This window comes from Protomyctophum parallelum, assembly GCF_964188405.1.
Source record: "Protomyctophum parallelum genome assembly, chromosome: 1".
NCBI lineage: Eukaryota > Metazoa > Chordata > Actinopteri > Myctophiformes > Myctophidae > Protomyctophum > Protomyctophum parallelum.
In genome coordinates, this window is record NC_139697.1 from 58,930,746 (window position 1) to 58,954,377 (window position 23,632).

The 23,632-nt window shown below is 41.4% G+C and overlaps 3 protein-coding genes across 4 annotated transcripts in view; 2 read left to right on the plus strand and 1 right to left on the minus strand.

The window, feature by feature from the left end:
* Nucleotides 1-2,570: 2,570 nt before the first annotated feature.
* On the plus strand, nucleotides 2,571-9,397 carry LOC310862575 (lathosterol oxidase-like). Its single transcript, XM_083770544.1, has 5 exons — nucleotides 2,571-2,648; nucleotides 4,966-5,183; nucleotides 5,273-5,405; nucleotides 6,399-6,499; nucleotides 8,797-9,397. The coding sequence occupies exons 2-5, from the start codon at nucleotides 4,974-4,976 to the stop codon at nucleotides 9,247-9,249; spliced, it is 897 nt and encodes a 298-aa protein (XP_083626670.1). The 5' UTR covers nucleotides 2,571-2,648; nucleotides 4,966-4,973; the 3' UTR covers nucleotides 9,250-9,397.
* Nucleotides 9,398-13,710: 4,313 nt separating this feature from the next.
* On the minus strand, nucleotides 13,711-17,888 carry plekhb1 (pleckstrin homology domain containing B1; the record flags this gene model as incomplete). Its single annotated transcript, XM_083792332.1, has 6 exons — nucleotides 13,711-13,850; nucleotides 14,100-14,190; nucleotides 14,408-14,447; nucleotides 14,535-14,637; nucleotides 15,786-15,938; nucleotides 17,852-17,888. 6 exons carry the CDS (start codon nucleotides 17,886-17,888, stop codon nucleotides 13,711-13,713), a joined length of 564 nt encoding a protein of 187 aa, XP_083648458.1.
* A 2,633-nt stretch (nucleotides 17,889-20,521) lies between these two features.
* LOC310866543 (protein FAM168A-like) overlaps nucleotides 20,522-23,632 on the plus strand; it is a 49,246-nt gene continuing 46,135 nt past the window's right edge. Inside the window, exon 1 of one of the 2 annotated variants that reach the window (XM_083776186.1) lies at nucleotides 20,522-20,672. The gene's annotated coding sequence lies outside the window, so the exon portion shown is untranslated. The remainder of the gene's footprint in view (nucleotides 20,673-23,632) is intronic. The other variant, XM_083776185.1, reaches the window with a different exon arrangement.

Below are 23,632 nucleotides of genomic sequence, written 5' to 3' on the forward strand. Positions count from 1 at the left end.
GGCTTTAATCAAATCAAAATAAGAGTTCATGATGCAGTTCATGATTGCTGTCCAATTAAAGCTCTCAGTTCCAAAATGTATTTTAGCTCTCTTGCAGTCATGGAAGAGGAATTGTGCCACATATGAGAGACTTACTTAGTCCTCTTGCACTTCAGGGCGCGTAAAGCCAACCAAAGCCACTAGGTCTCTCCATCTGGGTCTGTTGTGGGCAAGGTGTTGAGCTTGTACCAAAGTCACGTTACATGCGCTATTACATCCAGCCAGCGGGTCCAGGGGGCGCCTCTAGGTCGCATCTAGGTCACCAGCCGGCTTGCTGGGGATTGAAGTCCAGGATGGTGCGTGTTGGTTGTTCCCCCGGCAGGCGAATGATGTGGCCATACCAGTGCACTCGCCGCATTGCTGCGAGACGGGATGCTGGGAGCTGTTGGGTTAGCTCTCTTAAAGTTTGGTTTGTAACATGCTGGCTCCACGTGATGCCTTCAATCCTCCTGAGGGCTCTGGAGTCAAAGCCGTCAAGCCTGGCCGCAAGAGTGTTATTCAGCGGCCATGTTTCCGAGCCGTACAGGAGCACAGAGATGACGGAGGCATTGTAGACCCTTAGCTTTGTCTCCCTTGATATGTGCCGGTGTTGCCACAACGGCCTCCACAAAGACTGCATCACAGAGGCTGCTAGGGCACGACGACGGTCTACCTCTGTTTTGAGGTCACCGATGTTGGATACTGTCGAGCCAAGATATTTAAAAGGTGGGGACAAAGTGGACAGGGGTGCCATCAAATAGGAAGGGTGGTGGGTCTGGTCCATCGCTACATGCATAAGCTCTGTCTTGGATCAGCTTATCTTCAGGCCGAGCTTTATGGTCTCCTCTGTCACGATAGCAGAATGTCTGAACCCAAAATACAGAGCCACAAGCAAAGTAGTTTCAAGAACTGTTTTATTAAAGCAGAAAGGGCAGCTTAGCTTACAATCAAAAATAGGAAAGCAAGCATCTACTCAGGGAAGCCCAAAGTCCAAACATTTCAAAAGTTCAAAACAAAACATCCAAAAGGCAAAACTAAACAAGGCTAAATCCAAAACAAAGCACAAGGCAAACACAGGAAGTCCAGAAATGCAAAAACCTTACAGAAGGAGAATGAGGATTTCCAGGTACAGCGGCACACCAAGATGAGCACCGGACAAAGATTTATGTACTGACTGTTTGTGTGTGTGTGCAATGAGTCCAGTATTTATAGGAAGCAGGTAAATGGCAAAGGGTTCACAGGTGTGTAATGGGAAGCACTGCAGGGCTGATGAGAGTTGGAGACAGACAGGTGTGTGATGGAATGGAATGAGGGAGTGGCCAGGGAGGAGATGGTCTGTGGAGTGACAGATCATGACATCCTCATCGAACACGCTGAGGGCTTCACTGAGATGATCGGCAGTGTCTCTGAACAGGGTGGTGTCGGCAGCGTATTCGAGGTCCTTTAGGGTGTGACCCCCCTGGGACCCGGTCACAGACTCTTGACATCAGGTGGTCGATGACACAATTAAAGAGTTCTGGGGCGGCGACACAGCCCTGCCTGACCCCGTATATATGAGAGACTAGATATAATATTATATATTATAATATATATATTATATTATAATAATATTTTATATTATAATATAATATATTATTATATATATAAGGGTGCGCACACACGCACGCACACACACACACACACACACACACACACACACACACACACACACACACACACACACACACACACACACACACACACACACACACAATTAAATTCAAAGGGCTTTATTGGCATGAGAAAACATACATTTACATTGCCAAAGCACAATACAACAATACAATCAAAACAAAATGTATAGTACATGTCAGAATGTAAGTCAGAGTCTTCAATACATCTATTTCTATGTAGGTACCAAGATCACTCGATGCAGAATACGTGCACAATGATTAATTGATTACCGGTAGTCTTTAGGGTGGTTGTGCAATGTGTTCCATTTGATACACATATGGTCTCTGGCGACCTCTTGTGGCGATTTAAGGGAAGGGCAGTGGAAGTAGGAGGGGAGGAATATGGTTCATTGATCAATGATCATAAAATGGAATGTGGAAAATACTTTTACTACGAAAGCAAAGTTGAAGCTATCTTGAAAGAAATTTAATAATAACCATTGCTTTCAGTCATACCTGGTGATGATGGATTGAAAAGGGTTTCACTTCCGTATGCTATTATATGTTGAAAATTGTTTAATTTAAATGTACATGTTTTGCATGAATGTGATGCATGATCACAAACCCAAATAGGCATGACGCATGGCATGATTGATGATAATCATTCATTACAAATGACAAATTCTACAGCACGCCTCTTTAACAAGACTCAATCCCACCACCATGATCAGATCGTCTCGTTATCCAATAGCAAAAAACAACAACCCTGTCGTGGTGAGGAAGTGCGTTCTCATTGGCGGCGACCAGTATAACGCAGAGAGGACGTACGTGTCCATTGGTTGAGAGGTATAGATGACGCCTGGCGCGGGGAGGCGTTACGCGCTATGGTATTGGTTACATGTTGTCGGTCGGTCGCCCTGTGTGCCTTTTATTCACCATTAAATTAACGATTCAGCCTTTGAGCTTCAATCTGCGCAGGTACAGTGAAATACAATTATATAAGATATATCATTATAATACCACAGCACAGTTATGATGTTTAATGATCTTACTTAATGTCAAGGGTATATCTGATGATCACGACAGTCACTAATGAGTAATGACAACACAATTGGTGGTTTATTGTACCACTGGAAGGAATACGACATGCCTTTGTTAATGTAGTGTAGTTGAAAATATATTTAATACCATATGCATGTTACTGAGGCTATCAACTTGATCCTCAGTAACATGCATATGGTATTAAATATATTTTGACTGCATTGGTCTGGAATTCGGGTTACTCCACTGTAGGCTACAGATTAATAATTTAACTTGTGTGCATTCATTTGGTTACATTTACTCTGTCAGATTTAGAAGTTGATAAATTAAGGACCCTTTACTGTGTATGCAAAAGCAATTGATGTAAATATCAAACTACCTGATAATGCACTTTGTTGCCTTTTCATTAGCTCCTATGTTGGAGAAATGTTGACTGTAACTTGCATGTTTTTTGACATATGGCTTGGTCACATTTAGGCTAATAATTTGGTTTTATTTTCACATTTAAATCAGCTTTGCACTGAATGAGAACTGAATTGCAGTGCAAGTACATAGCTTACTTAAATCACATGAATCACAAGCATATCAAAATAAGAAAGTATGTATACATTTAAGTGTCCATTAAGCCGTCTGATAATGCGTGTATAGGACTCTTTCTGTTCTTCAGCATTTGTGTATTGTCATATAACATTCATATTGCATTTCTCCAGTGCTTACAGTTGTGACAGTGAGCACACACCAGCAGCTGTCACCACTAATATTGCTTGTTTGACAACCTTTAGCTGATCTTAAAGGGGTATTTCACTTTAGAACATTGCTGGGGACTGGTCCTTTTCTGGGAATTTGAGTGCACCTCAGACGGTTTTTAATTGACTTGAATCAATATTTTGATATTTGATTTTCATCCGATCAGTTACGCCCCCTCCTATACAGTATAAACCTATTGAACTTCAAACTCCTTGTACTCATTGAAAGGACACATCCCCGGTTCTTGTGTCTGATTTTGTCATTATAATGCTTGAGGGGTGTTTTTCTTCTTTTCATATATTTTTGTATTATTATTATTATTATTATTATAGTTTTATGTTTTATTTTTATTCTATTTTTTTTAAATAAAAAACACTGACAGTTATTCTAAAAAAGAAAATTGGTGCAACTCTTTCCATTTTCCAATAGGATTTGCTGTAACTATACATATAAACATCATACATTATAAGTAACTGTCTTGGCTACAGAAGCTGCCAGGATAGCTTGCAGACTATTGCAAAGCCTACTGTGTCGAGATGAAGAGCACATTTTGTGTGTGCTCTGTAATTATACGTTACTTGACACATCCAATGAAGCTGCAATGGAATTACACATCAGAAAAAGCACATGTCCAATCCACACTGGATTGTACAATGGGTCGCCAGACCCGAAACCCAGGTGACCTTGGGATACATTACTGAGGATACGTTCCAAGTGCATCCATGCAATGTTTTTAGTTCTTAGTTCTATTTATAGTGACACATAGAATAGACTATGTGACAACCAGGTACAGTCTGGAATGTAGAGCAGTGTGGGTTGACGCCCCAGACTGTGTCTTCCGTGAGGAGGAGGCCCAACAGCCCACAGTAAGGCCTTTAGGAGGGCCAGTCAAGCCGCAAGCAGAGCCTGCAGCACCACCGTTTCCCTGCCGGTGGGGCTCAATAATCTGCCGCTCCTGAATGAAGTGTCTGGTGCTGGGAGGTCCTGGGCCTGGTGAGAGCAGGAGTAGACCTGGTGAGACGTAGCAGGGGCCCGGAAAGGAGTCAACCCACAGAGCCTAGTCCTTCCACGTGCCAGACCTCCCAGTCCCGGAGCGGACTGTGTGGCCATGTCTTTCCCTAATGGGACTGATCGTGGGTCACCTGAGTGAGGGGTATGATGTTGCGAGACCCAAAACCCTGATGACCATGGGATACATCACTGAGTGCATCCATGCAATGTTTTTATAGTTCTTGCAACCAAACTGTTGGGAGTAGACGTATGCAGACGCATGTAGTTGCAAGCAACCATTCAATTGAATCACTTGGGTCGACTTGCGTCGACATGCCGATGTGCAACAGGTCACATCACACCGCTGGGACGAACGCTCAAACCGCTTTGTTGCGTCTCTACCCATTGGTGTGGTTTTGGCTTAAGAGGGCAGTTGTAATAATGTCTGTTGCTTCTAAGTTGTACTGACTCGTCAACCTGTTCTGCTGTTAATTTGTCTCTGTCCTATCCATTCCAGATTCAGCCATGGATCTTGTGCTGGATGTTGCTGACTATTACGTACTCACCCCATACGTGTACCCAGCATCATGGCCCGAGGACGGGGCACTGCGGCAGATCATCAGCCTGTTGGTGGTGACCAACCTTGGCGCTGCCATCCTCTACCTGGGCCTGGGGGCAATCAGCTACTACTTCATCTTTGACCACAATCTCAAGAAACACCCACAGTTTCTAGAGGTAATAACATCTTACGTGAAAATGACAGCCGAATACCATCGTCTATATATATATACCGTGATTTATCTGTATTATGTGTATTGTCTCAGAACCAGGTACAGAGGGAGATCAAATATGCAATGACATCTCTGCCGTGGATCAGCATTCCTACAGTGGCCTTGTTTTTCTATGAGGTCAGGGGATACAGCAAGCTCTACAACAACGTCAGCGACTCTCCACTGGGTAAGAGAAGCTTCCCCTCAACAGCAGGCTATTCATGGTCTATACATATTCGTACTGTTGTACCACGGTGTTGTTGGCTGGTCCCAAACCTTGATGGCACCCACTTTTCATTATTAAAACATAAACGTCAGCACAACAACATTGCTCCTCAGTTTTGTGACCTGATGAAGGCCAACTGTGGCCAAAACGTTGTGTACCGTGTAAATGATGTGTTTTAAAGAAACACAGGAGCAATGCTCTTGTGCTGACTTTTATTCTTTTAAACTGTCATTTTGTGTCTAGCACCAGCAACGAACTGGATGTGCGCAACCCACTGTTTTAACCACTTAAACCATATACTTCATTGACCGGAGTCCCCCAGGGCTTTATACTAGCTATAAGCTATAAGCTGACAATGTGCCACGTTGCGATGCATTGTGAGCTTGTAGATCTGAAATGTTCGCTGAATGTTTCACCCAGAATAGGGACGCTACTATAGAGGGTATGCGAATGCATAAAGTGAATGGCAAATCGAGTGGCAAAGTGAATTTAACATTGTTTAATGCAATAAAGATAGGACTTTTCTGTGTGGATGTATGGGGCTGTCAAGGCCAGAAAGTACTTTTTTGCCACTCAGTAGGCGTTCCTGCATAACTTCTGGGTTTGAGGATGATGTCACGCGCATACCCTCTATTCATGTGGTTACTCTCCAAGAAGATAAAGACCGATAAAGTCCGATGATGACACATTAGTAATGGTCAAATCAGACACTAATTAAGACTACAATGCATTTCAATTCACAAGCAGTGAATTAGGTCTGGTGATTGTCATAGTATGTAAACTATGTAGGTGTGTATGTAACTATGTAGTAGGTGTCAAAATTATGATTGGACTATTTGTGATGGCAAACACTGTTGATGATGGTAAAAATAACTACCGGTACCCAAATAAAAAATATATACTGGAGCACTCGACTAACTCGACACTCGACCAACTGTTTGTGATGGTTTGTAGGTTGGCCTGGGGTGTTTGTGGGTATGATTTCCTATCTACTATTTACCGACATGTGCATCTACTGGATCCATCGCTTCCTGCATCACAGGCTCATCTACAAGGTGAGCATAATATTTGTCCATAATGTGTAATTTAATTTATTTATGAATGATTGTCAATAAGTTGTTGCATGTACTGTGTTGTCATCAAATATGTGTGTATTTATTTGAACACGGCATCAGTGCTTGGAGGAAGTAAGTATGAAAGTCCGTTTCTGCCACTAAATAAACTTTAAATGGCCTACATAGCTTCTGTGCAGAATTCAGAAATGCTTTTTAACAGCTTATGCCATACTTTAGAATCTATATTAACAAGTGAGAACTTGTACCCAACACATGGCAAGAAACCCAAAGCCACAACAGCTACGTCACTATTGCAACACCCACAACACCATCTTACACACTACACCCACACACACTCACACGGCAGTGACGTCACACACTTACCTTTGCAGTGTTGCAACGCTATCTCCTCCTATCGCGCCCAACGCCAACACTCAACACCACCCGCCAAACACTGCTCATTGCAGTGCCACCAAAGATGCCTCCCGTCCACACTTTACTACAAACATTATCGCCCGAAGCACCCACACCCCCGGAACACTGTTGCCCTTTCACCACGCTAAATTCGCCAGTGAGCAAGTGAGCACAAATTACATGTGAGAAAATTCATTCACAAGCCCACAAATGCCATTCAAATGCCATTCAACACACACTACGACTCGCTTACAATTTGCAAACCTGGCAACACTGCCCTGTCTTCTAATAGGCCCACACTAGCTCTCAGAATCTGATTCTGATCTCCCGCAGGAGAAGAGAAACAAGGAAGGAGAGGAATATTGTAGCCTCACGATTTTGCTTATTCCTTCTAAATCTCTGTATTTAAAATATAACTCACTCAGCGAATCTCTTAGTTACATCAACATTGTACTTTGTCAGTAGTTTGTTTGTGCCTAAATATTACGATTACACGGATCACTTTGGCTATTTTCGCCTGCCAGCCAACTGCCGAGTACACACGCCTGCACACACACGCACGCCTGGCTTGCACACACACACACGCCTGGAAGCCACGATCTCTCTCTCTCTCTCTCTCGCCACGCCTCTCTCTCTCGCCACGCCACGCCACACACACACACACACACACACACACACACAGGCTATACACGGCGGCGCCGCGCCAGCGAGACAGGACGTTATAATCTTGAGTTTCATTAAATAACTGTCTTTCTCCGCACGCGCACGTGCGCACACAACATTATTCAAGTGAAATGCGTAACGGCAATATTGGGCTAATATAGGCTACCAATACAGGACGTTATAATCTTCAGTTTCATTAAATAACTCTGTCTTTCTCCGCACGCGCACGTGCGCACACAACATTATTCAAGTGAAATGCATAACGCCAATATTGGGCTAATATAGGCTACCAATATGTGGGTAGCCTACAGGGATTTACCCACGGAATGAATATATATATATATATATATATATTCATCTATACCAGGGCTGCCCACACTTCTTTTTACTTCAGAGCTACTTTCAAAACGACCAGCTCATATAACCACCAAATAAAACTATCATCCCATTGCAGAAAATAGTTACAAAATGTAATTGAGGCTACATACAGTGGTGTCCCCTTCGTCTGTACCAGGCTGACTTCTATAGGTTTTGAAAGGTACCTTTCTTTTTTTTTCTTTATTTACCCAGGGAAGTAGCTGAGCACAGGTGCTCATTTTCAGCAACGCCCTGCACATCCAAACACACACACACACACACACACAAAATGTCATGTCAAAGGTACCTCTGGAAGCCACACCTCTGATGGGTCGGGTTTAGTCTTAAGGGGTGTGTTTTTGAATGTGTAATACAATGAATGGACGGTAGGTGGCAGTAGTACAGAGGCCAGAGAAACTATAAGACAAACGCACATGGAATGGGAAATAGAGGGGGGGAAATGGAAATGGTAGGGTTTTTATTTTTGGTATTTGACTTTGCTACTGATGATTGTACGCAACAACAACTATTGCATTGTGTGTTTGAGCTGACAGGCCCTTTTTTATGTCAATCACACACGCACTCCCGCAATTTCCTTCTTCCCATAGTGCGCGGCAACGTAACTCTGGGATGAGCAGCCACGAAGCGGCCGCAAAATTCTAGTATTCTAATATAGCCGATCTACAAGCTCACAATACGTGTGAGATTGTAGATTGGCAGTTTTTTTAAACAATATTTTACCTATACTAACAAAACATTTGATTTCAACTATAATAACATGCGCAGAATTTGAATGCCGGGTTGAAATTGATTTGTTTGGCGGAAATGGGCTTCCATAAGTAACATTGTATTCTCTCCAACAGTATTTTCACAAGCCACACCACATATGGAAGATCCCCTCTCCCTTCGCCAGTCACGCATTCCACCCGGTGGATGGATTCGTGCAGGGACTGCCCTACCACATCTACCCCTTCCTCTTCCCGCTCCACAAGGTACTCTACTTGGCCCTGTACGTTTTCGTTAACATTTGGACCATCTCCATCCATGATGGCGACTACCGTGTCCCAGGAGCGCTGGTAGAATTCATAAATGGCTCAGCCCACCACACCGACCACCACCTCTTCTTTGACTACAACTACGGCCAATACTTTACACTGTGGGACCGCCTGGGAGGCTCCTACAGGCACCCGTCAGCGCTGATGGGGAAAGGACCCCACGATCTGATCCGGAAGCTTGCGGCAGAGGGGAAGTTAAACAAGGGTAAAGGGCAAACAAATGGCCATGCTAATAATGATACCAAAAGTAAGGACGAGTAGCTGGAGTAGTTGCGGATTGCTTTGAAAGGTGGGATTATAGCAAATTAATACTTGCTATAATATATGGCTGAGCCAGGTATGATCAGTACTGAATCAGACTGCTCATTCATACAGAATGGGTATGTTAAAGGTTTTATGACATTCATTTTCATTTATTTTTCTTTTTCTTTTTTCTTTTAGGTTTTATGACCTCAATTACACCCAAAAAACCTGAACTTTGAACATTCAGTGGATTTTCTGAAGTTTTCTTTGGGGTTTTTTGGGCCTTTTGAGCTACAATGAAAACAGGCAACACAGTGACCACGTTTACATGAGCAGTTAAATCCCCTTTTCATTCCGAATAGAAGTTCAATCCTATTAAACGTTGTTATGTAAACACCTACAAAAACTTACATCCGAATGAAAACGCTCGATGCGATCTAAAAACCATTCCGATGTCACTGGCCGGATTACTCCGATGTTCAATGTGATTGAAAGAAAATTGGACTCATGTATACACTGCTTCGGATGTAAATTAATTCTGGTCTTTCTGAGCATGCTCATTTCAATTGCGCTCCAACTCCAAGGCGCTCATAAGCCTCATATCCAAGGCGCGCCGAGGAGTTTGCACATAGAGCGCGTTATTTCGTGCATTTTGTGTGTGTGTGTGTGTGTGTGTGTGTGTGTGTGTGTGTGTGTGTGTGTGTGTTCAACGGTCTCTGTCTCTCTCTCTCTCTCTCTCTCTCTCTCTCTCTCTCTCTCTCTCAAAAATAACGAGCGACCCGATACAATAATAATCAGTGTGTTGCGTGCCCTGGCCGTGCTGTAGATAATAAAGTAGGCTACACATAAAAACGAGATGATCACCTTCCCAGCGGAGAAGGGGAGGCAGCAGGTGGGGAAAAAAAGACGGTAAACATAATATGTCCGTCCCTATCCAAGCAGCAGCCTCAAAACTACTGCGGAATGAAATGATGGGATTTCAAAGTGTCGTCTTTCGTCTGAAAGTCACAATGAATGAACTGCCTATATTTTATGTGTCCAACAGATGGCGTAGTTTCACGTGAATTAACATACATGTTAATTCATGTCTCATGTATCAACATCAACATCAACATGTATCATGTCTTCTATCACTTCTCCATATAAACACTCATTCGGAATGACCATTTCCCATGTAAACTCGCTGCAAAAAACATTACATCGGATGTATTTTATTCTGAAGTATTTATTCGGAATGATCACCCTTCATGTAAACGTAGCCAGTGAAACAGTGACATCTGCTGGCAAATCCCATTGACATATATGAGATTTGCAGTAAGTGATGTCACTTACTGCCGGCAAATCAGAGCACCTGTTTGAGCCAGAAAACCCCAGATCACAGAAAATCTACTGAATGTTAAAAGTTCATGTTTTTTGGGTGCAATTGAGATTAGAAAACCTAAAAAAACAAGAACAATTCCAAAACCTTTTTTTTAATGTCACAATCCCTTTAAAACCATGTTCTATGCCCATAAACTGTAAAGTGATTATAAAACTAATTTGAGTTGCTGTATTTGCCAAACGCAAATAAGGCATTACGACATTATAACCACCGATGGACAAGGTGCATTAAGGCGGTGGCAACTTGCATAATTAGAGAGAAGGCATGTAGTTGTTGGGCCTTCTCGTAAAAGCCCCTTTCCCAATTTCACTGAAAGCTGTATATCTAATATGTTCCATATTGGCGTAATGTGAGAACCGGAGCTGGTGTCGAAGTGGGAATGAAAGCGTCAGATTTTAATGTATGACGTTTTGTTCTGTGAACAATGAATGTTGGTGTAACTAAAAGATTGTCTGAAAAACAAATGTTTTTGTTTTTCATCAACAGTAACCTATAAGTTTCACATCCTCTCAATGACTAATTTTTATTTGTGCCTCATTGTTGTGTATAGTTGATAATATAAGCGTGTACAAACTTTTCTCCCCATACCCCAAGTCCCAACCAACATTGTTAATGTGAAGTAGTGACGACGTCACTACTTCACATTAACAATGTTGGTTGGTTGACGACGTTACCATCAAGGAAACACAAGGCAGTTTCCACTTGCCAGTTCACTGTATGCCTCTCTAATCTTTATTATAATCTTCACCAATAAGAACAAATCGATTTTACAAGAACAATGTTGGTGTTGTAACATTGCAAATCCAAGAGATTTGCTCAAAATAAATATATATATTTTTCAAGCATAGATTGCAATACTACTTTCACAAGCTGTTATATTTTCCAAGTTGAATAAATCAAATCAAAAATCCTCTTTGTCGTGACTGCATGCTGGGAGAGTTTGTGTTTGTCCTAAATACAAATATGTACCAGGCCAATTTGGGACAAACATGTGTTTGAGACAGAACTGTGGTGGTCTCGAGCCTTGTTGCCTAGTCTTCTGTGCTTTAGACATATTTTGCGTGAACATTGCATAGTGCATACTACTGTATATCCATAAACCGGATCTAATGTCATCTAATGTGGGAACACCATGTGGAATTTCTCTCATATTCATATTCATATTATTGGATATTTTCTTTCCAGCAATGTTATGGATTCCACATTGGAAATGGTCTTAGTCATTACTAGCCATGTTGATAGCCACAGTGAATATCAGTGACATCTTTGGTTTGAAATGGCTGACCATGGCTGCCACACTTGTTGCCAGTAAAACAAATGCCAGCATTTCAGATGGTGGGAATTATGAAGCCATCCTTGAGAACAATGCATAATCATTTTCATTTCACATTTTGAGTAAAAAACATTCGCTCCAGGTTTGTGAATAACTCTCTTGAAGTATGTCGAGAGCCGAGGTATGTTAGAAACAAGAGACAACCTCTTTATTGTCAATGAATGAGAGACTGACTTGCTCCGAGTATGATTTTACGGTTAAGCCCTGCTAAAACAATAAAAAGATAATTTGCATGTCAAAGTTCAAACCATCTAATGAGTCCATAGAGCTAGTACTGTAACTGATAATGTACCTGACTCAAAACCTGTAGTGTAGGTCTTAAATCATATCACCACAGATAATCCAGATTCTTCATCTTCTGGATTTGAGAAATTATTAATGTTCATAAAATGACATTTCTGATTGCTTATTTGAAATCAAGTCAGTGGATAAAATAGTCCTTCCAAAAAGTTTAGCACTTTTTCAACTAGGTCATGTAGATTTCTTTGAGAAAATAAAGGTTCTCTCATCTTTGGGTTTTTGTATCTATCCTTTGTATTCATGCTCTTGTGTGTATATCAATGCTGACTATTTCAGTATATCTAATGTAAGGAAATATTTCAGCATGCTTTTGTAGATAAACAAAATAAAACATACATCAAAGTATCTTTACTAAGGGATGTCTTGAGGTTTTTGAATGCTCGCTTCATTCTTCCAGTTCAGTGTCAAATACGGCAAGAGTCCATGTAGTTAAATTAGTCTTTTAATCTATGATGAAATCATTCTTGATGAAGAATGCCAGTTTTAGGAGAGCAAAACATCACTCCAGGACAAAATTAGGACTTTCGTTAGATCAGATCAGATTTCCATAGTCATAAATGAATTCGTTTTTCAAGTTATGAGACAGAATCCTGACAAGCATGGCTTTACATTATCTGTCAAATAATAAATGCATTTCAGTGCCTGATGTGGGTTACAGTAGTACTAGTATCACAGGTTACAGGTGAAGTGCAGGTGTAACCACCTGGAGTCAAACCCATGTCTCACCTTTCCCCGGTCTTTTCCAAAGTCTATCCACGAGGAGTAGAGGATTCAAGTCCACTTAGTTCCTCGCCTCCACCGGGAAACCCAATCTGGAGGAGCCCCCAGTTTAACCAGGTTTGTTTTAGGTTTACAGAGATTGCAATAATTGGTGTTTCAAGGCCGAACAGCAGATGCTTAAATCGACTTAATCGTTAACATGTTTCTTCACAGATACTCAATTATGCATAATGTATACAGTATATACATGTGGTAATATAGCATGTAGGCTACATCTTCTGTATACTTTACATACAGGTACATACTATGCTGTAGGGTTCCCCAATTAATTTTCCTCAAGGGCCATATTTTGACTACGGTACCAGGCTGGGGGCCGAGTCGGCACGCGCGAGGTCGAGGTCTTGCCCTGAAATTAATGTTCAGGGCAAGACCCCATTTGAAAAGGACCCCCAGTTTGACATGCAGAGGCTACTGACCCCAATTTAATGCCATTTATATCTGGGACCCCCCCCCCCCCACCGTGGGCCACAAGGGGGCGCTCCGCGGGCCGCAGATGGAACCCTGCTGTAGTGCAAGCATATAGAAGACTGTAAACCTATTCAGTTGACCTGCATAATGCAGATTGAAACATAAGCATGTTTAAAGTAGGTAGACTTAAAAGAAAGTGTGTTCTAACCAAGGATGATAAGATTCAAATCTTAATGCTCATGACATTTGAGGCGGTGGAGCTGTGTAGTGTCACATCTCAGTAGAAACAGTATGGCATCAAAAGGAAGGATCGCATGGCTGTCCCTGCAGCCATGCCAGCCAGCATTCCCACAGCTAGTTGACCTGCGACTCCATCAAACGGGTCCCTCTGAGTCTGAACAATCACGTGATGGACACCTTAAGAGGGACAGCATAGGCATTTCATGATTAACTCATAAGGCATTGGCTGAACCAATATGAGGAGACTTGATGCTAATTGATTTTGCACTGAATTTTAAACGTTGAGTACATTGTGGATACTCCAAGGCCACTTGTCCACTGATTATTTTATTATTATTAATGGCCTACATTTGCTTAGGGATCTTGCATAGAGCAGTTCCACAATGTATGTGTGCTGTAATGCATCTGTGTTGTTCCTATTATTACCTGGTCCTGTTCCAGGGGTGATGTAGACCGTCTGGTGATCGTCCAGTGGGATGGTCTGGTAGCAGTCATCATATGGGTCATATGTGAACACCTGTGTGGGGGAAATCAGTGTCATGTATTTAGTGACGTCATCCAGTGATCCGCAACCCTTTTCATTGCAAGGACCTCTAGTTTGATATGCGTTATGCCACCACCACGACCCTTGAGGGTTCCCGGGCCTCACGTTAAGAACCGGTCGTAATCCTATTGATGTTTCAATGAGTGCACAAAAGGTTTTGTCAGCTACATAGTCAAGGAAACACACTCACCATGCTTAATCTGGTTTCTAGCAGAGTCAGTTTCCACGCACTGAAAACAACAACAAAACAACAATGGAATAAGAATGGTGAGAACATACAGCGAGGTTGAGATGTCGGGGAAAGAGAAATAACTTACAGTGCTTCATCTTCACAGTTGGCACACAGGTTGAGAGTGGAGCCGTCTCTGAGGAGTACCACTATTAGATTATCTCTGGGATTAGCCTCTGGTGGTATCACACCTGTGGAGCACAACTACTGTAAGGTTTGCAAAAACACAGAGTAGCTAGATAGACCTTTATTGATCCCGGGGGAAATTCAGTTATCATAGCAGCACCGCAGTAGGCAAGAAACACAAATATAAAGACGTAAAGTCTGGTCTGGCCATCTGTGCTCGGACTGATCAGGTTTACAGATAGATAATTATAGGACAGGTAAATGTTTAGTTTGTAAATACATCGAAGATGCTAATATAATCCATTTCTAATGGATGCCTTGGCCTGGAAGAGAGGTCATCAGGTGGTCTCCAACCTTCTTAGAGTGTTTCAACCCTCAACCACTACACTCTCCAGTTGGCGGGTCAGCAGCTCTCCTCCAGGCTTCCAGCTATAGGAGGGTCCACGGAGGGGCATGCCGTGCGCAGCCGCCCACCACCGAGGCGCAACCAGCAACGGGAGGGAAGGCCACACCCGGCCAACAGGCTGTGGTTCGAAACCTGCCAGCCGGGCCAGGTGCAGCAAACCAGTGACAGCTACACCCCAGAGACCGCCGCTCCCAGGGAACCCCCCCGCGGACCTGCCCACTGTCATTTCTCTCCTGCCAGAACCAACAGGAAGCTCTCTCTGCCTTGTGTATTCTTGGGTGACATCAGGCACTGAGAGGTCTCTAGGACTATGGTTTGCCTCCTGCCTAGTGTCCTCCTACGTCTCACCAGACTGTTCGTCTGTGCGGTGTGCATGTGTCCGTCCTTGTCCACACTTGGCCTTACTCTGGTGTAAATAAATAATGCCTATATTTGAGGAGCACTAGCCCCTCCTATGCCCAGCTTTCTGGGTTTGTGTAAACACAAACATTGAAGACAAAAGTGAAGACATAAAAGTGAGGACGCAAATTGTGATTAGCCAGAATTAGATGATGTGATGATAAGAGTGCCCCTCACTTCACACAGATCTATTAACATAATCTCAACTGTGGATATGATGATGTGAGATTGATGTGTGCAGTGGCTAGACGGTCACACACACATCCACATACAGTCTTATGGCTAACTCATACTACATGGTATGAGGGTGTCACTTGTAGACATGAACTCATTTGTTAGCTTGTAAATCAGCTCTTGCCTGCAAATCAGTGACACTGTCATACGTTATTGTCGGTCCTATTTATTTACCTGTACACTCAAGCCCAGATCTGACGTCTATGCATCCAGTCTTGAAGCGGACACGGTGCTCAAAGTCTCGTCTGCTGTCTGTCTTATAGAAGCAAAGACTTCCATCGATCCATACATCACACCAGTTAAATTTCCAGCGTTTCAAGACAGAAGCTATTAGGAGAAGAAGAATAGAAAATAAACTTGCTTTATTTCTGACAGTGACAGTGAACAGAGGATGGGAAAGGTGCAGGGAGGCATGCGTGATGACAATGACATGCAGAAAAGAAGAGCCACATGCTGCAGGAAGCACTAGTCTATACATAGCCTTATTTATGTGGAATGTGCTGTTACCAGCTGGACCACCAGGACCCTAAAGAAAAGTGACTGTGTTTTATTTTATTTTATATATATATAAGGACAAAGTATACCGGAGCAAACAAGCCATATTGTACTTTAAACTTGCAAGAGGACACTAGATGGCAGTGTTAACCATGAATTGGACCATTTTGTTATTGCAGCTACACTACAACATAAATATATAGAGGGGGGATTTTATATGACAATAATGAAAATGAAACGTTTAAAACGTTCACACTATAATGAAATACACAAAGAAAATAAGCAACTACTGACTCTCAGGCTAATTTAACAACCGTGTTAAATAAGCCATATCTATACGGTTTGGTCAAGAGATCATGGAAATCTGTTCCAAAGTCCTGCAGAAGAATACAACAAAGTATTGGAACTATTATTATAGTTAATGACTATATTAGTACTATTATTGACTATATTAGTCAACAATGTTTATACAATCCCTCTTAACAACTAACCTCTTATCTATAAACTGTTTAAACTTATCTACAGTATCTTTTAACAGTATTGCAGTCTGCCTTACATTTCCATGGTATTAAATGATGATGATAATGACCCCATGTAGCCTATCGCCCATTGGTGACAAATTACATAATGTGAATATAGGAACAAGGAATGAGCTTAAAAAATGCATAATAATAACAATAAATAGAAAACCAACTTTGCCCCAGCTCTGCTCAGCACAGGTCAGCCTGCAGATAGCTGCGGTTGTTGTTAGCCTCGAGTCCTGTGATATTGTAGCTTAACATTTTAATTAATTTATAAAAAGGAGTGATTATATAAGTTTGGATGGAACTCTGATTTGTTAAGTGTTTTTAATTGTCTCTTTTTCTGTCATATGCATCACCCTTGCTAAGCCACATGGACGTGAACAAAGACAGATAATTGGATTACTGTTTAATAATTAGGTTTGGCGTCGTGATTTCTACCTTCTTAAAAGATGAAAAGCCTGGAGTTTCATATAACAGTCAGACATTTCGTCTTCTAGAAGATTTCTGATGTTTTAATCTAATTTTCAATAATGCCGGGGAAACAGAACACAAGAATAAAACATTATTGGAAATGCTAGTAGACTACAATTCTATGTGTCTGTCAAGTACATTGTTCCCATGTAGATAGAGTCATTATAGGTAGTTATATACAACGTACTTTCACTATCAATGATATTAGGTTGGGAATCAGGCGAGTCAACGCACATCATCTTTAATAAACATGACAGTGTTTTTATATAACATTACATTATATAAACATTGGTATTTTAATATTGAAATATATTAATTGGTATGTTAGCTGTGTAATATAAACATTAGGGGGTTAGTGTAATATGAACATTAGTAGGCCTAGCCTATGTTAGTAGTATTATTTAAATGTTAGTATTGTAACATAAACATTAGCGTTTTAATAATGTAATACGCCATTAAACCCTTGGGTTGACCCCTTTGAACGAGAAACTGATCTGAAGTCTTGTTTGGGGTTCAGAATAGTCATAGTTTGTGTGTGTGTGTGTGTGTGTGTGTGTGTGTGTGTGTGTGTGTGTGTGTGTGTGTGTGTGTGTGTGTGTGTGTGTGTGTGTGTGTGTGTGGGTGTGTGTGTTTCTTAATTCTATGCAACTACTGTATATGTTTTATCTGACATAAATACTGTGAAGTTTGACAGAGTATATGATGTAAGGTAAGCTTATCAGTTCAGAAAGAACCAAAACAAACACTCACTCTGTCTCCAAAGCCAGCCTGACTTCAAGAGTGCCATGAGTCTGTGTGTCTCCCAAATAATCCAGCCTGGAATTTAAAAGAAAATGAAAAGAAAGCAACTGGTTTGTGGTTTCAAATCAAAATGGTCTGCCTGCTCTTTGGGGACTAGATTGTTTATTTACATTGACTGTGGTGTACAGTCAGTGAGGTAACAGTTCAGTCTGTACCTGGAAGTGAGGATTGAGACTGACTCACAAAATAAATCTGGATTAGAAGCCTGGATTGGCCACTCCCTCTTCTCCAGACTCATCCTTAAGTATTCTCTTTTCTTTCATCCACCTTTCATCAAGAAGTGGTTTCTTGGCTTGGTGTACCATTTCTTTTTAACAGGAATTTTACCATAACCTGAACACAGTTCTTTCTATTTAGATGATAATGTATGCATTAATATCATGCCCTTAATGGCTTAATCCCAGTAGCCTACTATAATAACCACGGTGGAACTGCCCAGATTAGCCGTGTGAACCTTTCCAGCATATACCCAGGCCAGATCTCTTACAGAATTATAAGCCTAGTAATGCTATTTCAGAAACAGAACTGAAAACTAAAATAATTACACAAATGTTTTATTTTAGTTTATCTCATTTAGGTACTTATTTTTTGTTTATGCAAGTGCAATATCTGTGTGTGTGTGTGTGTGTGTGTGTGTGTGGGGGGGGGGGGGGTCTGTGTGTGTGGGTATATATTACATGTATGTATTGTATGTTATAAAAAAATGTCAATACAAATATTATTGGGGAAAATATCATGAACGGTCGTAAACCGTCGTAAAATGTGTTTCATATGGTATGGGGGCCACACAGCCATTGCTTCTCAAATGCTTGTGAAAGGAATTCCTTCACTAGATGGTGCTATTCAAAGCATTCCTGGACAGAAGACTATAGCCAGAGGAGGGCAGCAGTGATCCAGGAACATACCTAGTCTATTCTACGTATCTGACCAAAACAACATAAATCACAGCTACATTAACTAGCCTACAACAAAACACCACAACTAGTTAACAACGATCACAATGTAAAACCAACAACATAAAAACAGTCACATAGTTCACAACAAGTTTACAACAAGCAACAACATATACAATATACAGCAACATGAATCAAAACTATTTTAACAGCAACATAAATCACAACAACTAGTAAACATCATTAAATACAGCAATGAAAACCACATCAAATAGATAGAGTAACATAATCCATATCAAGTTAACAACATCATGCATTAGGCTAACAACTGTAGTTTACAAACATAGAATAGGGGAGGATGGGGGAAGATGAACCGTCTGGTAAGTTGAACCACCCCCTGTATCTTTAAAACTACACACATGAGTTGTCATGTGACCTCAAAATCAGGACACACCCACCATCTCAACCTGACTGTGAAGATGAGAGACACATGGACAAAGTGGAAAGTACATTTATACACAAAAAAGTGTTTTTTGCTGGTCAAAGTAAAAAAATAAACTTTTCTGGAATAATCATTTTTATATTAAAGCAAAAGCACCCAGGTCTAAACTTATATATCATGCATGTTGGTGATATACCAATGTATAAAACCCATGTGAATCATTTAGCTAAACATTAGCCTGGAGCATTAAGCTAGCCATGTTTTGTCAAAAAGTGGCCATGGGGCAAGTTGAACCAATTCCTTGGGGTAAATTGAGCCAATTTTCTTAATGTGAATCACCATTCATATTTTTGTATTAAGTATTAGCTACTCAAATTATACTGAATGACCTTTAATTTGGATGTTTGCAAATGTTTGCAAATTTGCTATATTGTATTAACAATATTGCAAATATTATAAGGTTCTGAATAACAAACTTTATTTAATTGTCTTTATATTGTTTAAATAATAAATAAAGGTCATATTTTCATGGCCCTTTGTCATAGCTGCTTACTCATCATTTCAATTGATAGAGGACATCCTGAAATATGTGTAGATCATTAGATTTGACTGCCATCTCATTTTGCCTTGCTTCCAGGACAACTTAAGTAAAAAGTGGTTCATCTTCCCCCATCCTCCCCTACCGCAAAACAGTCATCTAAATCACTATAAATGAATATAAAAAATATTAGGTTTCAGGCCTGCCATGCTGTTTGACCAATGTGTTAGAGACATTCCAAAATATTTCCACATTTTGCATATATTTGCAGAATCCCGATATTTGATTATTACATATGGCTACAGACTTTACATAACTCTTGACATGCACTGACACCCATTGGCTCCGATGTCATAAAGACCTCTTTCATAATTTCATAAAGACAAATGTTTAAAGGTCAAGATCAAAATATTTCTTCCACAAGCAAGAAGAAATAAGGGTATAGGCTAATTATTCCATATATAGGCCTATAGCTAGTCAAATCCATTATCAACATGTGTAACTCAATGGGCCAATTTGGTTGCATTTGTACACTGAGTCTGTCAAATGAGTGCATGTGTCTCAAATGCATGGAACATGCTATAGTATGTTTTGGCAAGTGAAGTGCCCCTCCTGCATCCCAAGCGGCTTTGGTACTCGGTAGGTCCTCCCCTTGTGCCCCCCCCCCCCCTTCTCTCTCTCTCTCTCTCTCTCTCTCTCTCTCTCTCTCTCTCTCTCTCAGTACCATCCCCCCATTTTGTGTGAATTTCTGTCAGTAACTACGCCGCTTTTCAGAAAGCACCGGAGCAAACCTTGCACTGCAGACGGGCCGCCAGCACTAACTGTACGAGGGGAAACGGGGACTGTGTTGTTTGGAATACAAGACAGCAATAATAATAATAATACTGCACACATCGGGTGAGTGTTGATTTCCAGGTGTGTTTCTTCTTGGGTTTTTTTTTGTTGCAAACAGATGTTCTTCTCTCGTGGCCGATGTCAGTAGCCTAGATAGCCTACGTATTGCTGTGAAAATATGTTTTTTTTAATGTTGCATTTAACGTGGTGTTATTACAGCGTTATTGCGATGTCGATGCTTTGCGTTCACTAAAAAAGTGTCAGTGCTTGGAATTAAAACACGATCACTGCCAGTTGAGTGCAGCGGAATGTCTGTCTTTTTTCTTCTTTGACAAATTACGCACATCATATGACACAATCGGTGGGGATTTAAATCACGACCTCAGCAATTATCAGACAGACATCATGCAGTAGGCTAGAGATCTTTGCATGTCCTTTTAAAGCTCTATAGTTCAGGTCTCCCTCCAGTATAAACCAGTTCTGAGCTGCATGAGGCATAATAGACACTGGGATCCACGCAGGGATGGCTTTATTATAAGGTGACACGCGTTTAAATGGACTGCATAGGGAATTGCTGCTAAATCTCGGTGCTTGTTGTACATTTGCGCCCGTGCACGCAGCAGCAGTCTACAGGCATTTGGACAGAGAGAGAGAGAGCCGTGTGCGGCTCAAAATGGTGTCGGGGTATTTTACTGTGTGTGTGACCATTTTAAAAGGCAAGTGAAATCCTCTGCGCATGCAGCGATGATGGTGATGTGAAGGGATGCATCCAGATTCAGGAATAGCAGCGCAGCGGCGGCCGCAAACTTCACGTTCAAGTTCAAGCTGGAGCCTATTTCCGTCACGCGTACCTACCGCGTCCGTGCCACGCGCGCGCATGTTTGATGCATGCAGCAGCTGCTTTTGTTGGGACTTTTAATTAAGTGCATGCACGGGAGCTTTGGAAATGACCCTAAGCAAATTGGGCCCCTGGTCTGTGGCCCTTTATTTGATACATGGTAAAATACTGAGTGTTCATTTGTATAGGCTACAAATGTACCGTGTAGGCCTATTGGTTTATAGCTACAGTTGCATGTGCACTCCTAGAATATATTGGTTACATTGTACACTGATGATTTCATTGTCTACTTTACTATATAATAATTTATAATAATTACTATACTATATAACAGCATACTGATGCAGATAATAAACAGGGACCTTTCATTTGATTGCTGCATATTAAACAACGTGCTTTCTTTGCGTTGTCTTCATGCCATATATCTCTAAGCCACTAATTCGTTGCTTTTCGCATCCATTGTTTATGAGATTGGATGGATGTGTATTATTTCTTTCTTCCATGTCATTTGAGCTTCTCCTATCAAGAGAGTGTATAGAGGGGTGGTTGAACTAACAGCCTTAGGCTATCCAACTGAGCAAATTCCCCGTCTCTCTTTATTGAAGACGTACAGAAAGCTGGAGACTTTCTCAGTCTTGCTCCAGTTTTATTTGAACGCTCTTTCGTCCCAATGGTGGTGCTGTGTTTTCTTTTCTGATGGGTTACACTTTAGGCTCAGTGTGTGGCGTACATTTAAATCCAGATGTCCTCTTCGCGTCTCTCTGAATATTTCAGAGTCGCAGGCAGCCCTGATTCACCCCCTTTTATCCGGGCTGTTCGGCCGGAGGAGATCTCAAGGACGTGTGATATAGGCCCTATGGCAAAACATTCCAAATGGGTATGCTCAAAAGAAAAGTGTATGAAATAAAAAAAATCATGCAACCTCTCCAAGTCTTGAATAAGAAATGTGTTTCGTTTCGTGCCCTAGCTTGCAGGCATACAACATTTTGACTGACGTGCATTAGGTAACCTGAGGTGTTGTGCCGCTGGCTCCTCTCCAAAGGAGTACACAGAGATCTCACTTCACATTGGCTATACAGATGCTTTGTGATTGAAATGAACACCAGTGGTGGACGAAGTACTCATTTCTTTACTTAAGCAAAAGCATCCATGCATGCAGTAAAAGTCCAGAATTCAACATCTAGCCTATACTTGAGTAAAAGTACAAAAGTATTGACATCAAAATGTACTTAAAGTACCAAAAGGAGAAGTACCCATTATGCAGAATGTCCCATTTCAAGTTTTCAAATGTATACAAATCTTTTGAAAATAGCCGAGCTTGTGAGCTTGTAGATCGGCTATTTTCAAATGGCCGAAATGTATATTGGGCTGGAAAATAATGCTTTGCTTTGCTTTGCTTTGTAATAATAATTAAAATCTACAAAGTAACTTGTAACTACAGTAAAGCTTGGAGTAAAAGTACGGTAAACATTTTGGATCCAAGATGTATAGTGCAGTATAGAAGTAAAAGTATTGGAAATTGGAAATACTAACTAAGTGCATGTAAATGCACTTATAGTTACGTTCCACCTCTGATGAACACCCAGTGTTCACAGAATCCCTGCAGTCATTATTATTATACTAAAGTCCTCACAGGCATTTTCCAGCCAAGCACTAAAGTCAATAGTTTCTCATGGTGACTGAGGGCGCCACGCTGTGCGCACCACCTCACAAGAAGCTCTCAAACCCTCTGCGTTGACGGCAGCATCGCAGTGATACTTCTCGCTGGTTTAGTATTTAAGCAGTAGCCTAATGAGTGCCGGGAGTCGGCGTGCTTGTTATCTCCATGTCATTAGGCTGTGTTTAACAGAGGTAGCAGCAGCAGCCAGCAGACAGTGAGGTAAACACTGTAATGGGGTATAGTGGCTGCTGCTGGAGAACATAATGATCAGTGGTTCGGGGTTGGTTTAGAACGTGGCATTTTAAATGTTGTAAAGTAAATGTTACTTTGTAGGCCTAATTGTTTACCATTTGTCGTAACATTAAACCACATAGTTGAATATTCTGGTTCGCCATGGCTTTCTGACTGTATACTGCATGTTGCTACCAGTGGTGTAATGGTGATTTGTTTTTCTTCTTCGGTGGTACAGCATTTTAATGACCTCACATGCATGCACGTACATGCACACGCGCACCTATACATGTG

Excerpts from the sequence above, each read along its gene's own strand:
- LOC310862575 (XM_083770544.1), top strand. The coding sequence starts at position 4,974 with ATGGATCTTGTGCTGGATGTTGCTGACTATTACGTACTCACCCCATAC. Across the intron at positions 5,406-6,398 it reads CGTCAGCGACTCTCCACTGG|GTTGGCCTGGGGTGTTTGTG; the intron begins GTAAGAGAAGCT and ends GATGGTTTGTAG. Across the intron at positions 6,500-8,796 it reads ATCACAGGCTCATCTACAAG|TATTTTCACAAGCCACACCA; the intron begins GTGAGCATAATA and ends TCTCTCCAACAG.